The sequence below is a fragment of the Metarhizium brunneum genome, chromosome 1 (genome assembly GCF_013426205.1).
Source record: "Metarhizium brunneum chromosome 1, complete sequence".
Classification (NCBI taxonomy): Eukaryota; Fungi; Ascomycota; class Sordariomycetes; order Hypocreales; family Clavicipitaceae; genus Metarhizium; species Metarhizium brunneum.
This window is the reverse complement of record NC_089422.1, coordinates 2529685-2543784: the sequence shown is the minus strand read 5'-3', so window position 1 is coordinate 2543784 and position 14100 is coordinate 2529685. Positions and strand designations below refer to the sequence as shown.

Genomic DNA, 14100 nt, shown 5'->3' with positions numbered 1-14100 from the left:
AAGGCTGGTGGGGCCAGGCTCATTCGCACTGTCTTATTGTCAACTTCGCCTCATCCAGGTGGCCGGTGACTCAACAACCATAGCACGTATATACATACATTTTATTCATAACTCCGTGATGGAAGCGTGTCTACTGAGATGACTCATGTAGCGAGCAATGCGGCTTTCGTGGGCGGTAGCGAGAAGTCCTAATCGTGCTGAGGTTTAACCTAATATTAAAATGTGAGGATGGAAATAACCTGCAGAGAATCGTACATGCCATTTCTTCAGCACGACCGCCGCCTAGGGGTGACTCTTCTCTAAGTAGCCAGGCACGACATTGCCTCTCATGAGGTTGACGAAGTATCCAGTAGCCAGGATCCAAATTTAAAGAACCTAATTTTTATTCCATCATGCAAGCGACATCAGGAGAAACAACTTCGTTGCGGAGCTTCGCCAAGTTCTTGCCATCTCACGATACGGCCGTCTGCTTGGTCCCCCCGAAGAAATTATGGCCATCAATCAATTCAGTACGAAGACTTTACGACAAAGCATTTGAAAAATGGCCGCCACACGTCAATTTGGTCTATCCCTTCGTCGGGCCAGAGGTCCTTTCCGATGCCGTCGACATGTTATGCCAGATAGACTTGGCAGCTTTGGTACCGAAAACGATCAGTTTGCAGGAAGCAGACTATTTTACACATCGAAATGACAACACCCTCATACTCAGGCCAGGGAAACATGGGCCATCAACCTTCGCAGGTGAATTGGTCAATGGCCTTCGCCAACAAATCGGCTGGTTAGCTCTAGACAGCTATCAGCCGCACATGACTGTCGGGCAGACTGAGGATGCCAAGTCTGACTCGCACAACTTCCTGCTCAATAAGGCGCGCCTCTTAACTCCAGTAAATTGGGAGATCAAACAGCTTGCTATCCTTGTGCGAGATTCATCGCGGTCCATGCGCCTTTGGGGCTATGTAGACATTCAAAACCAACAATGCCAGCAATCGCCATCCCTGCTGGGCTTTCAACTCGATGGGAGCAGCCAAGAGACACAAAGTCAGACGACATTTGCGTTTGACTCGTCGACTCTCTCCTGGAAAACTGCTCTTCCATCAACACCACCACCAGATTCGATCAGACAACTGGTTGTTGCGTCTTACAATGTTCTTGCCGAATTTGAATGGCCACCCGATACAAGCAGATACCAGGGACTCATATCTACCATATTGTCCGAACGCGCTGCAGCTGATGTATTAGTCCTCCAGGAGGTCACGGACCATTTCCTTCCGTATCTGCTTCAACATCAGGGTGTATGTGCTAGGTACCGATTTGCCACACATGGGCCGCCTGGTCAGCCTGGTCACGGGCCACTACCAAACTTGCTCAATATTGTAGTTTTGAGCAAGTTAGCTTTCAGATGGAATTACGTACCATTTGCCAGGAAACATAAAGGTGCTGCGGTTGTCGAACTCGCCGTCTCTCACCAAGACCCGCAGATGATTTCCAATCCACAGTCTATAATACTTGCAGCTTGCCACCTTACTCAAGGGTTGGCAGACGGCGCGGTAGTTGCCAAAAAGAATGAACTGCACAAATTGATACAACATTTATCTACAGAGTTTCCCAATCACCCGTGGGTTATTGCCGGGGATTTTAATCTAGCGACATCGGTTTTCACCATTGATCAGGCACGGAAAAGGGGGCAATTGTCCTCTTGCGGATACCAATCTCTCTGTGAGATAGATGGCATGTTCGCCAATTACGGCCTGCAAGACGCATGGCTTCTCACAAGGTTGCGCTCCGGGGTTTCACGAGACACGGTCGGAAGCTCTCAATCTCCGGAAGACCTATTCGAAGGCGAACAGGGGGCTACTTTTGATCCTACAACAAACCCCTTGGCAGAAAAAGCAGTGGGAGGCAACCTCAACAACCGGCCGCAGAGATATGACAGAATTATATTCAACGGTGCCCTTTCTTTGGCTGCCTGCGGGTTCAACACATTCGGGTGGCCAGTATGCGATACTGGGGATGGGCAATCCGTAGCCAGCGACCACTGGGGCATCCGTTGTCTCTTCAAGTATTTGGAAAGGGATGCGAATTTTGCCGCCCAAAATGCTAGTAATTCGGTACTGACGAAGTTTCGCAAATCTCCATCGTCCCTAGGCGATATCGGAAGCTTGAAACACTCTTTGATGAGTCTTGGCTGCTTGCCAACTCAAGCAGACCAGGAGGATCGAAGCAAAGCTTTCCAGCTCTTACAAAGTGTCCTGTGCGAGCCTAACAAAAATCAAACCAGACATCAACTGCGAACTGGCCCTGATATGGTGCTTATCCCAGTGGGCTCATATGGCCTAGGTGTCTGGACTCCAGAGTCTGATGTGGATTGTTTGTGTGTAGGGAACATAAGCGCAAAGATATTTTTCGCTCTTGCTATATCAAGACTCAGAAGAGCTAAGAGTAGGGGCATCAGCATCCTTCGCATAGTCCGTGCCAAGACGGGTATTATGCTTGAACTTAGTATCTTCGCGGTTAAATTTGATCTTCAGTATTGTGCTGCCGCTCTGGTTGCCGAGAAGTGAGCATAGTCTGCTTGCAGAAACTTCCACTCATAGCCCGGGCACAATCTGCTAACATATGATAGATATCCTGATATTATGAACCACCCAGCCACTGACCCGGCGTTCAACTTGCCTGCTCAAACATTATCTAAGCTAAAGCCAGCGCGGGATCTTGCCTATTTGAAGAGATCCATTCCTGACATGGCAAAATATCGCATTGCTCACCTACTTCTTAAGGCATGGGCCAAGTCCCGAGGGTTATATTCCTCAAAATTTGGTCTGCTTGGGGGGATTAACATATCTGTGATGCTCGTGCCCATCTGCAAACTACTGGCATATAATGGGGCAAACGTAGGAACCATCGATATCTTGACCACATTTTTCCATCACTACCGAAATTTTGACTGGAGGAGGAACATGGTCTTCGATCCGTTGTTTCACGGTACTATCAAGTACCACCGCACACAGCGAGAATCCATGTGCCTGCTGGGCTGGCATACACCCTCTCTAAATACAGCGCTCAATGCTTCAGATTCTACTATTCACACACTTTCTGCGGAACTAATACGAGCCAGTGATCTCTTGTCGCAGGAAGGGGTCAACTGGGATACATTCCTGCGCGGAACGCAACCACCATTGTCATTCCCTGAGCTTACAGCTTGTAATGCAGCGAGCTTTTTGGACGCATACAGGAGCTATGTCAAGATTGATGCGAGCTATTGGGGCTCCTCTCCTAGCAAAGGCAGGAGGTTCGTTGGATGGTTAGAATCCCGGTGTGTCATGGTCCTAGTTGGTGAGTTGTTTTGCCTAGGCTGCCAACTACTCTATCCTCTTCGGAAGCTAACTATTTCATCACGTAACAGACATGAACAGGAAGCTTGCAGATCTCGTGGCTCGCATTTGGCCCGCAAGATTCACTCTAAACGCCTCACACGGCACTGCTGATATTGGAAATGAAGAGTTCAACTATACTTATCTGATCGGCTTGACATGGCAGCATGACGACATTGAGAACAAAACTAGAGAGGACACTCAACACGCAGAGAAATCACTCAGTTTAATTCTCAGGGACTTTGAGAATCGCCTACGTCGTGATCAGAAATACTACGATCCTTGCTCTTGCTGGATAATGACATCACTGGTCAATGCCCACGGCGTACGGCAGTTCCAGTTAGACCCCCAACCGTGGAAGGACGACAATGCTGGAGACACAGACTCTGAAGAGGATTTGGAACTTGTTGACAACGAGTCTGATGATGGCAAAGAAGAGCCGAAGGCTGGAGCTGCAATATCCCTGGCAACACCGAGTTCGGACCCCGTATGGCGCAAAGCATCACCGTCGGTTCTCAAAGCAGGTGGATCAAGAAAGCTTCGGACTGCAGCAGATGTTATGAATCGCCTACGCTGGGACTCTGCAATGGACGCCAGTAACTATTTGGTTGGCTATGAGGACAGATTCACGGGAGCCAAGGAGAAGGCCTTGGAACAATGGAAAAGCGAGCAAACCGACGAGGAATTCATTCCTCAGCATCGCATTCTATATTTTAAGAGAAAGACGGACGGCTTTTTTGTTTGGGAAAGAAGCACGAGGATTGATCACATCTTTGGCAGTGGTATGTAATCTAAGAGCGTTTCTTTGGCTAAGTTGGAGCCAGTAGAGAGATTGATATCGGTAGCGAGTTTAGTGGCATTTGACAAACTAAAGAGGGCATCACCTTTGTCTGTCTTGTTTCTTTGGGAGGCCGACCAAGTGAAACGCCACATTAACCATTGCGATTCTGTAAAGTATTCATACAGATACTAATATTAGGCAGAAAGAGGCAGAGGCTTATCAAGGTTCCATGAATGTGTCAAATCATGTCCCCTTATCGTGCAGTTCATACACTTAAGACTTATGCAGGTGTGAGGTTTAGAGTTTCGGTATCTACTAAGATCAGCCAGCCTATTATCTGATCGCTCTCTATTGTCCTGCAGTCATGTACAGAGAGAATATACCTTGCTTACCCTGCATAGTAGAGACAGCTCGAAGGTTTTGTCATGGTAACACCTGCCTGGAGGATTTGTCCGCCGAACAAGCACGACACTATTTTTTGTCCAAGAGATATGTATAGCCATTCAAGTTCGCCTCTATGCCTGCCACCTAAGGAACAAAACTTCACTTATCCGGGGAACTCATGCATTTGAGCAGATAACAATAAATGCTCCAAAACTAACAACTTCAGAAGCGCAACGCGAAATGGGTGAGGGAAGGTCGGTACACCGCTACGAGAAACACGCAATGCGATTCCAAGATGACCGTTACTCTGTCGGCCGAGAAAGTCGCCTTCACCGCCCTTGAGAATTTATTCGTCACCTTGACGAGAGGTGTGCTGTTTGGGAATACAAGCGAGCATGCACAATCTCCCTTTGTTAAGCTGCACAACCAAGAGATGAATGCCAAAATTAATTTCCACACCTCATCAGGGACTTGTCAAGATGCAAGACTAAGAAAAACAGACGCAATGGATGACTTGTCGTATTTTACATACTTCCCTTTGCCCTTGTCAATATCATGATATCGGTCCCAAAACCTGTCATACAGTGGTTGCAGCTTCTGACGGATATCTTTGCCGAACATGGACCGCACGTCAGGTTCCATACTGTAAGATTTGTGCCTGGCAACCATTTCGTCAAATGCAGCATTAAACTGAGAGAACTTCTCCTTGATTTTGTCCTTATCTTTGCTACTAAGGCTTTTGATGACCGAGGCTGAGTCTGCTGCCTGGCCAGACGTGGGTCGCTGAGTGCGATTGGTGTGAATTGTATCGAATAGATAGACAGACAAATCTCTGCAAACATCCGTGTATGCCGCTGTTGCCTTTTTGCGCCACTGGTCCAGCACTTCGAGCCGTGACTGTAAAAGAGGCCCGAGATCTGAATCTCGTATCATCCGCTCAACTGTTACAACGCTATTGGCCAGGAACACCCCTGCGACGGATTTACCACGAAGCAAAATTTTTGCTTTCTGGTCTAACGTAGACAAAAGGGTATCGATAGTGTCCAGACAATAATGCCCAAAAATCTCCCTCCCATCCGCACCGATATCAAAGGATGCGAGGCTCGGGATGACATCTGCGGATCGGCCAGCAGACGCAGAACTCGGCTTCCAGCCTCCATCGCCAAGAGAGATCATGATACTAGAGATTGGACGGAGAAACTCCACCATGGCCTGCAGTCGTTGCATCGTGTCTGCCACGAGGGGTATGGAAGCACCATCAGAAGGCAGTGTCTGCAAGCCGCCAGCCTTTCTTTTGGTATCCTCCAACAGCTCGGAAAGTGATGCCTTGGCGGTTTCCCGTACGGGTTTTAGCGCTGCAGCCAGAGAAGCTTTGAGTTCCCCCGTCCTTGTCTCTAAATTCCCTAGAAGGCCCGAGAGAATTTCGGTTATTTCATATGCCAAATAGCAGTCAGTGCCGAGATGGCCTTTGATGTGAGCATTGAGTTCTCGGACAGTACGCGCAAGCTCGGACAATGCTGCCTGGCAAGTGCCTTGAAATACCGGTCCCCAGTCTTCGCGCTTGAATATGCTGCAAATATTGTCATACTCCGATAGGAAAATAGCCTCCATGGCCTGGGCATACGTGCCAATACCATTGGTTCCCACCCTATATATTGCGCCGAGATTCTTTTTCTTGGCTGTATTCACACTCGCGGCGGCCAGGTTGGCAAGAGATGACGACAAATACGGGCCACGAACTTCGGCATATATCTTCGACGCCGGCGAGTCGTGACCGACAGGCTTCTGGCCGCCAGCCAAGTAGGCATAGACGAGGCCCAATCGAGCAATCTTGTCTTGGGGTAAAACTGGGAATGGTTTATCTTTTGTAATGTAATGTAGAGGTTCGATGGATCTAGGCGTTTCACCCCGTAGAAGCTTGTCAAAGTAGCTCTCTAGTTGCGAGTTGCCTGACTTTATGAGCCGTGTAAGATCAGTCATTGTGTGCTGGTTCGCTCTCAAGTTGGATGCTTGCATCTCTCTGTGCGACTTATTGAGCCTCTTCAACGAGGCTAGGTAACTTGACAACCCGGCCTTATCTGGCCCGGCACGGATAATCTGCTCTTCGTTATCTTTACTATCGGCAGGTTGGCGTAGTCGATCGATGGCGGAGAGAACAGAGTCAACATCTGCTTCAACTTAGTGCATGATGCAACAGAATATCAATAAGTCGGGCCATACTATTTCCAAGTAGCTGTAAACGTCTGGTTTCGCTACTAAGCGGACCAGCAACATCGCGGACACTCTGGCCAGAGACCTCCAGGCGACCGAGGCTGGCCTGAATCTTCTTGGTGAGCTGCGTGGTTTTCTCCAGGCGAGAGTTTAGGACATCGACCTCAGCTCTCGCCTCTTCATCAACCGTGTGATGGGTCATGGTCGAGCGACCCACCGCCATAGTCAGTGTTGATTCAGGCACAACTGAAGAAGAAGGTAGACCAAGGCTGGAGTAAGAATCGAGGGCTTCTGCGATATGCGATACATATAAAGGAGACTGGTCACGCGCACTAGTCTACCTAACGCTGGCTGCGCTCGCTTGTTGGTGCTGGTTGACCAAATTGATCATTGATGTTCCGTACGGAGTAAAAATGACGGGAGCTTAGCGATTGACGACTGACACACACGATGACTGGCGAGTATACCCTGCCCCACGGACGCCCTGGTCAAATGTACATACCTCTAAGTACTTACTTAGGTACTTAAGTAGGTACTCCGTACCTGTATGTACTCTGTACATGACACCTAGAGGACGTAAAGTTCTGGAGCTCCCAGCCAGGCCTCATTCCGCGCGTCCCACCAAATCCCTGTCATCCGGCCAACCCTCCTGAAGTCAGCTGCGGCATCGGGGGACCTCGAAAAAAAAACAAAGGCTCACCCACCAAACACCTCGAGTCACTTACACCCGGTCACTGCCCATAGCCTGCAGCTATTCGTGTACTCTGTACTCTGTACACCACGTACTCCCCACTCACTGGTATTGACTTCTTCCAACAATGGGCCATGACGGAGGTGTGAAAAGCTGAGGGAATAAAGAGACCTCGGCGCTTCTGCAAAGAGTCAATGCAACTGCAACACGCCTTCGGGTGCCCAGTTGACCTTCTCCGCCCGCCTCTTGCGGAGACCCCAAATTCTTTCTATTAGCAGACCCTGCCAGATCCAACTACCTACGAGAATCTGTTTCCTGCTGGTGCTCTATCTTGCGATGCGAACAAGTTCTTTTCCTGCGTCATGGCTTGGGGTTGTATTGGAAACAGCATCTCTAGCGGTGGCCATGGGGTCCCTACGGTACTAAAGATGTATCTATTTAATCAACTCCGCGGCTGGCAGCATCAACGATGCCGATGCGGTGTTGCGCCTCTTCTAAGCATGATACCAAGCACCATTTATAGATGCCGGCAAAGTGACACTGTTCGTCAGCTATCAAGTCCATCTGCATCCCGAGCAGAGAAACAAGCTCTAGACAGAGTGAGGGCTTCTCCCTTTGTGATAGAGACATCTGGTCCCGTGCTAACAAGTTCGTATCAGGATGTCATTGTCTCCGTGCTCGAGGCTTCAGCAACGCGGCGAGATGCAAAAAGCTACCTTCAAAAATATACCTCGAAGAAACCTCTTTCTTCAGACCTTTCTAGGGCCAGTGCGAAGGATAGTGAGGCCGTCACGGCGAAAGGAGACGGCCTTGAGCCTGTCAATGTTGCTATCGTCAAACTGCGATTACCCCAAGAACTATCCCCAGACGCTCTATATGGCATTGCAAGAACTTTGTCACAACTTCGAGTGCTTGGCCTGCTAGCTCTTGTGGTTGTGGACTGTGGCATTGCAGCTGATCGCCAAACATTTGACAACGAAGCCTTTCGGCTTTGTGAAGCGATTGACTCGTTTGGCAGTCCAGGTGCTAAATTAGCCGACCATGTGTTTCTGAGACGACATACAAACGACAACCCATCCGTAGTGCCTAAATTCCGCTGTGGTATGCGTGTTGAAGACCTAGGTTTGCTTAATCGAGCGCTACAACGCGGCATGATTGTTGTGGTTCCGTCGCTAAGTAGACAAGATGAGATATCTTCACCGATACCTGCAGAGGCGAACGAAACAACGATTACTTTAGCCAAATTTCTAACGGGTCTACAGCTAGATGGTATGAACGGCGAGTCAATAGATGGAGTAGCAGAGTATTTACGGCCAAAAAGGATTGCGTCTGTTGAGCGAATAATTCTCCTGGACCCTGTCGGTGGAACTCCCATGGCTCTCCGGCCCGACGTTTCACATAGGTTCATAAACCTTGAGCAAGAGTACGGAGAATTGATTGGTAGTCTGAAGAGCGGCGAACGCATAACGCGCATTGCGAATGTCCAAAGTCACATCGCAAACCTGAGCTTGGCAAAAGACGCTCTTTCATTGCTACCGCCGACTTCATCAGCTCTTATTACTTCGCCTCATGCGGCTGCCAATACTAGGTCCGGTATCCCATCAAAACTGCCCATTCGCGCGTTAGGGCACCCACCTTTTGGTTTTGATAATATGGTCACAACCCGAAACCAAAAGAACCCGTTACTGCACAACTTGCTGACAGACCGTCCCGCTTTCTCTCCGTCGCTTCCTCTGCAACGAATACAGGACGAGACGCGTGGATGTCTACAAAATGCGGAATCCGGGTCTGCAACACTAGTCAAGCGGGGAATGCCAGTAACAGTATATCCGGACCCAAGGGTTCATCCATGGCAGCCCCCAAACCCCGGTTTGCCTCGTCTCCGCCTCACGGACAACTGCATAGACCTCCCTCGACTTTTTCACCTAATTGAAGACTCCTTCAACCGAAAACTTGACGCACAACACTACTTGAAACGAGTGAATGAGAATCTGGCCGGCATTATCATTGCGGGCGAGTATGAGGGCTGCGCCATTCTAACTTGGGAGCACCCCGAGACTCTTGATGAGCAAACTGCGTATGATTCTGGTCGATTTGTCCCATACCTGGACAAGTTTGCGGTTTTGAAAAACCGGCAAGGTAGCAGTGGAGTTGCTGACATAGTCTTCAATTCCATGGTACGGGATTGCTTTCCGAGTGGCGTTTGTTGGAGAAGTCGAAAAAATAACCCTGTCAATAAATGGTATTTCGAACGGTCTACGGGGACATGCAAGCTTGCGGATTCGCACTGGACGATGTTCTGGACGACAATTGGCCTTGGAAACCGGCATCCAACCTTGCAGGACTACGAGTCTGTATGTCGAGGAGTTCGGCCATCGTGGGCCGAAAATACGCATACCTCAGACTAATAGAAGGTTGTCTTCATGGAATAGAAGGATAGCATGATTGGCGTTGAATGTTGCCTGCTTAAATAAATAAGTGTGCCGGTCAACGGGACAACAATTTGTGCTTCTCGTCTCTGATATTCTGCAGGCAATGCGAATAATCTTTGGAGTTGACTCCTCGGCTAGATACTATGCCTCCTTAGAGTACTTGCAATAGATATCTGCTACGAGAAGTGCGTAGCGGAGGGTTGTGGAGCGTATTCTTCAATATTGACTCAATTCACTGTGTCACGATCGCTTGATGAAGTGTTGGTGCCATCTGGTGAGTATACAGAGCAATAATAATAAGCTGTAGTCAACTGAGTTTTGTTTTTCATCTGATCCCCCGCCAAAGGGCCCAATTAAAACTGTGATGTACATACTGTCACTATTCTCGTCACTATCACAGCTTCATCCCGCCGGTTAGCCAGTGACAAGATCTGTCTCGTACCTAGGTAGGTACCCATGTTCTTACCAATCACGTGCTAAGCCTCACCAAGCAGTAGATACCTATACTCGCGCGGCCCATAATTGTAGTGATAACATAAATGTTATAAGGGCCCTCCGCGATGGGGATAAACTAAGTCATAGTGTTATTTTTTTTTTACCTAGCTCCTCGGTGTTTAACGCGTCGCGATGCGTTCAGTGTTATCCCCACAGCTTGTTACAGTCTCAGAACCTGGTACGGCTGACATAATGTGTTACTAGTAGGCTCTCACGAGTCACGACTATCTAGCCTTTTATTTTCATTTTTGGTTTATAAGAATAATTTAAAATTTAATTAGACATATCTTAAATTATTATACGTACTATCAAAAATTATAATATATTAAATCAATTAAAAACAAAACCAAAAACCAAAAAAGGCTAGATAGTTATAAATATAAGGTTAGTAGTAGTCACCAAAACACACACCCCTTACGCCTCCTAGTAGGTTAGTCCTAGCAAGCACCTGTTAATTTGGGTTAATTTTGTCGCATAAACCACTTAACGCGCCTGTCACGCGTCACGCGTCAACGTCTGTCCCACTTCCTGCAAGTACATCTTTCTATTCCAGTGTTTTAAACGACTCCTAAACTCATATTTCGACGTCATATATTTGTTACTGGAACTGGTAGCACTTCATGATGGACTCCTTTATGCTCGACGATGAAGGTGTTCGCGATCGCATTCGCCAGGCGGAGGACTTTTTAGATCCCAGTATGTCCTGATTTGACAACCCTGCCTCTATTCCAGAAGCTTTCTTCCACGCCGCTGACCTGACAACGCCCAGGTGATCCTCATGCACGGAGCTACAGATCGGACATCATTTTGATGCTTCAGAAAAACCAGCGTCGCCTAACCGTGAACCTCGATCATGTTCGCGACCACAACAACAAGCTTGCTCAAAGCATACTCGATCAACCTTTCGACTATCTCCTGGCCTTCAACCATGCCCTGAAGAAGATCGTGGAGACCGTACCTCAAGCGCGCCCAGACCAGACCGCTAAAGACACCGTATACTACTGCGCCTGGGCGGGGAGCTTTGGTCTCAACTCGTGCAATCCCCGAACACTCTCCTCGCACCACCTTAATCACATGGTGTCCCTGGAAGGCATTGTCACTAGATGCTCCTTGATCCGGCCAAAAGTTGTCCGCAGTGTACATTACAACGAGAAAGCGGGAAAATTTCATTTTAGGGAGTACCAGGATCAAACAATGACGAACGGAGTTACTACCTCAAGTGTATACCCTCGAGAGGATGATGAGGGCAATCCGCTCGTAACTGAATACGGTTTTTGCACGTACCGGGACCACCAGACAGTTTCCATTCAGGAGATGCCAGAGCGCGCCCCGGCTGGCCAGCTGCCCCGTGGAGTTGACGTCATTCTAGATGACGATTTAGTCGATCGAGTTAAGCCAGGTGACCGGGTTCAAATTGTTGGCATCTTCCGCACTCTAGGCAATCGAAATGCCAACCACAATAGTGCGCTATTCAAAACGATGATTCTTGCCAACAACGTTGTGCTCTTGTCCTCCAAGTCAGGTGGCGGCATTGCGACAGCCGCCATAACGGACACTGACATTCGAAACATCAACAAGGTGGCTAAGAAGAGAAATCTCTTGGAACTCCTCTCTCAATCTCTCGCTCCAAGCATATATGGACATGATCATATAAAAAAAGCAATTCTTCTCATGCTGTTGGGTGGCATGGAAAAGAATCTTGAAAACGGCACCCATCTTCGAGGCGACATCAACATTCTCATGATAGGCGACCCTTCAACAGCCAAATCTCAACTATTGCGGTTCGTCCTTAATACTGCCCCGCTCGCAATTGCTACTACTGGCCGAGGGTCCTCTGGCGTCGGTCTCACTGCAGCCGTCACAACAGACAAGGAAACGGGAGAACGAAGACTCGAAGCCGGCGCGATGGTCATGGCTGACCGTGGCGTTGTTTGTATTGACGAATTTGACAAGATGTCGGATGTTGATCGAGTCGCCATTCATGAGGTCATGGAACAGCAAACGGTGACTATTGCGAAGGCCGGAATTCACACTTCACTAAACGCTCGTTGCTCGGTTGTCGCTGCCGCAAACCCGATATTCGGTCAGTATGATCCTCATAAGGATCCGCACAAGAATATAGCACTCCCTGACTCGTTGTTGTCGCGATTTGATCTTCTGTTTGTGGTAACCGATGACATTGAGGATACAAGAGACCGTCAAGTGTCGGAGCATGTGCTACGGATGCATAGATATCGACAAGCGGGCACTGAGGAGGGAGCCCCCGTTCGGGAGCAAATGTCACAAAACCTGGGAGTCTCAGCCGAGAGCCAGGTAGGACCACAGCAGCCGACAGAGGTGTATGAAAAATTTGACGCCATGCTTCACGCTGGAGTGACCCGCACGTCTGGTCGTGGTTCAGCCAAGAAGCCGGAAATCCTGAGCATTCCGTTCATGAAGAAGTATATACAATATGCGAAGACTCGAATCAAGCCTATCTTAACGCAGGACGCTTCAGACCGTATAACGGAAATATACGTTGGTCTACGAAACGACGAAATGGAGGGAAACCAGAGGAGAACGAGTCCGCTGACAGTTCGAACTCTGGAAACAATTATCCGCCTTGCCACTGCCCACGCTAAAGCCCGCTTGTCAAGCAGGGTCGAAGACCAAGATGCTGCGGCTGCGGAGGCTATTCTCAGATTCGCCCTCTTCAAGGAAGTTGTCGTAGATGAATCAAGGAAGAAAAGGAGACGGACACAAGCTGTTGAATTTGCATCTTCAAGTGAAGACAGCTCCGATGATGGGGATGAGAGCGAGGGTGAAGCAGCCAATCCTAGGGGAGCTCGCTCAACAAGGAGCGCAACAAGGGCTATACATCCAACAACTCGATCCAGGACAGAAGTTTCCAGAGCTATATCAGGTGATGGTCACGGGTCTGTGTCAAATAATGGTAACGCTGCTGTTGTAGACAGTCTATCAACCCAGCACACGACTCCGCGCCGCTCTGGACGCAGTCGTGGGTCAGCGCTTGATACATCCCAGTCACAGACATCATTTGCATCGTCTGCGTCTGCGTCGGCGTTGTTGTCACGGACGCAGGAAGACAGTCAAATTGAGCAAGACCTCGCCTCTGAGGCTGCAGGGCTAGTGATCGATGATGCCGCGCCAATCGATACCCGCCGTGTGGCAGTTTTCAGAACAGCCCTGGGTCAGCTTCTGAATTCCGATTTGTTCGAGGACGATTCCGCAGCTCTAGATGCTGTTATTTCCGCTGTAAATCGTAAGGTTTCGAGCGGCGATGGTGGTGCGTTTGAACGGGCTGAAGCCGTAAAAGCTCTCAAGAAATTGGAGGAGGCGAATCATATTATGTTTGTGGTCCCCATGTCTAGAATTTGTGTTCTTTCACCAAACACCAGCTTTAGGCGACAGCCGTGGCTTCCTTGCCTTACAGAATTCAGGACATTGTACGACATCCATTTGATCCAGACTAACGAATTCTTTTGCTTAGGTTTGCGGATGGTGAACTGGTTTACAAGATTTAAATTTCAGGGTATGGTGGGAATATGGGAGATTGGTGGCGGACGTGGGCGTCAGGGTAAATGCTGGTGTTTAACCCTTGGCTGGAGATTGCAATAAAAGGTTTACAAAACAGGCAGCCTAGGACATGTATGTTGGCTGATACGCATAGGGTGTAATCACAACATTCTTCCAGTATAATAAGCATGTAGTCCCCCAAGTGAGGAGTCGGTACAT

The 14100-nt window shown here is 48.7% G+C and overlaps 3 protein-coding genes across 3 annotated transcripts; 2 read left to right on the top strand and 1 right to left on the bottom strand.

Annotated features, from left to right (window-relative positions):
- Nucleotides 1–392: 392 nt before the first annotated feature.
- On the top strand, nt 393–4161 carry PAPS1 (Nuclear poly(A) polymerase 1; the record flags this gene model as incomplete). Its single annotated transcript, XM_014694239.1, has 3 exons — nt 393–2557; nt 2624–3333; nt 3404–4161. 3 exons carry the CDS (start codon nt 393–395, stop codon nt 4159–4161), a joined length of 3633 nt encoding a protein of 1210 aa, XP_014549725.1.
- Nucleotides 4162–5010: 849 nt separating this feature from the next.
- Nucleotides 5011–6949, bottom strand: EXO70 (Exocyst complex protein; the record flags this gene model as incomplete). Its single annotated transcript, XM_014694240.1, has 2 exons — nt 5011–6704; nt 6757–6949. 2 exons carry the CDS (start codon nt 6947–6949, stop codon nt 5011–5013), a joined length of 1887 nt encoding a protein of 628 aa, XP_014549726.1.
- A 989-nt stretch (nt 6950–7938) lies between these two features.
- Nucleotides 7939–13889, top strand: mcm3 (DNA replication licensing factor; the record flags this gene model as incomplete). The annotated part of the gene is made up of 5 exons (XM_066129638.1): nt 7939–8037; nt 8098–9615; nt 10980–11061; nt 11135–13715; nt 13856–13889. 5 exons carry the CDS (start codon nt 7939–7941, stop codon nt 13887–13889), a joined length of 4314 nt encoding a protein of 1437 aa, XP_065985799.1.
- Nucleotides 13890–14100: the final 211 nt, after the last annotated feature.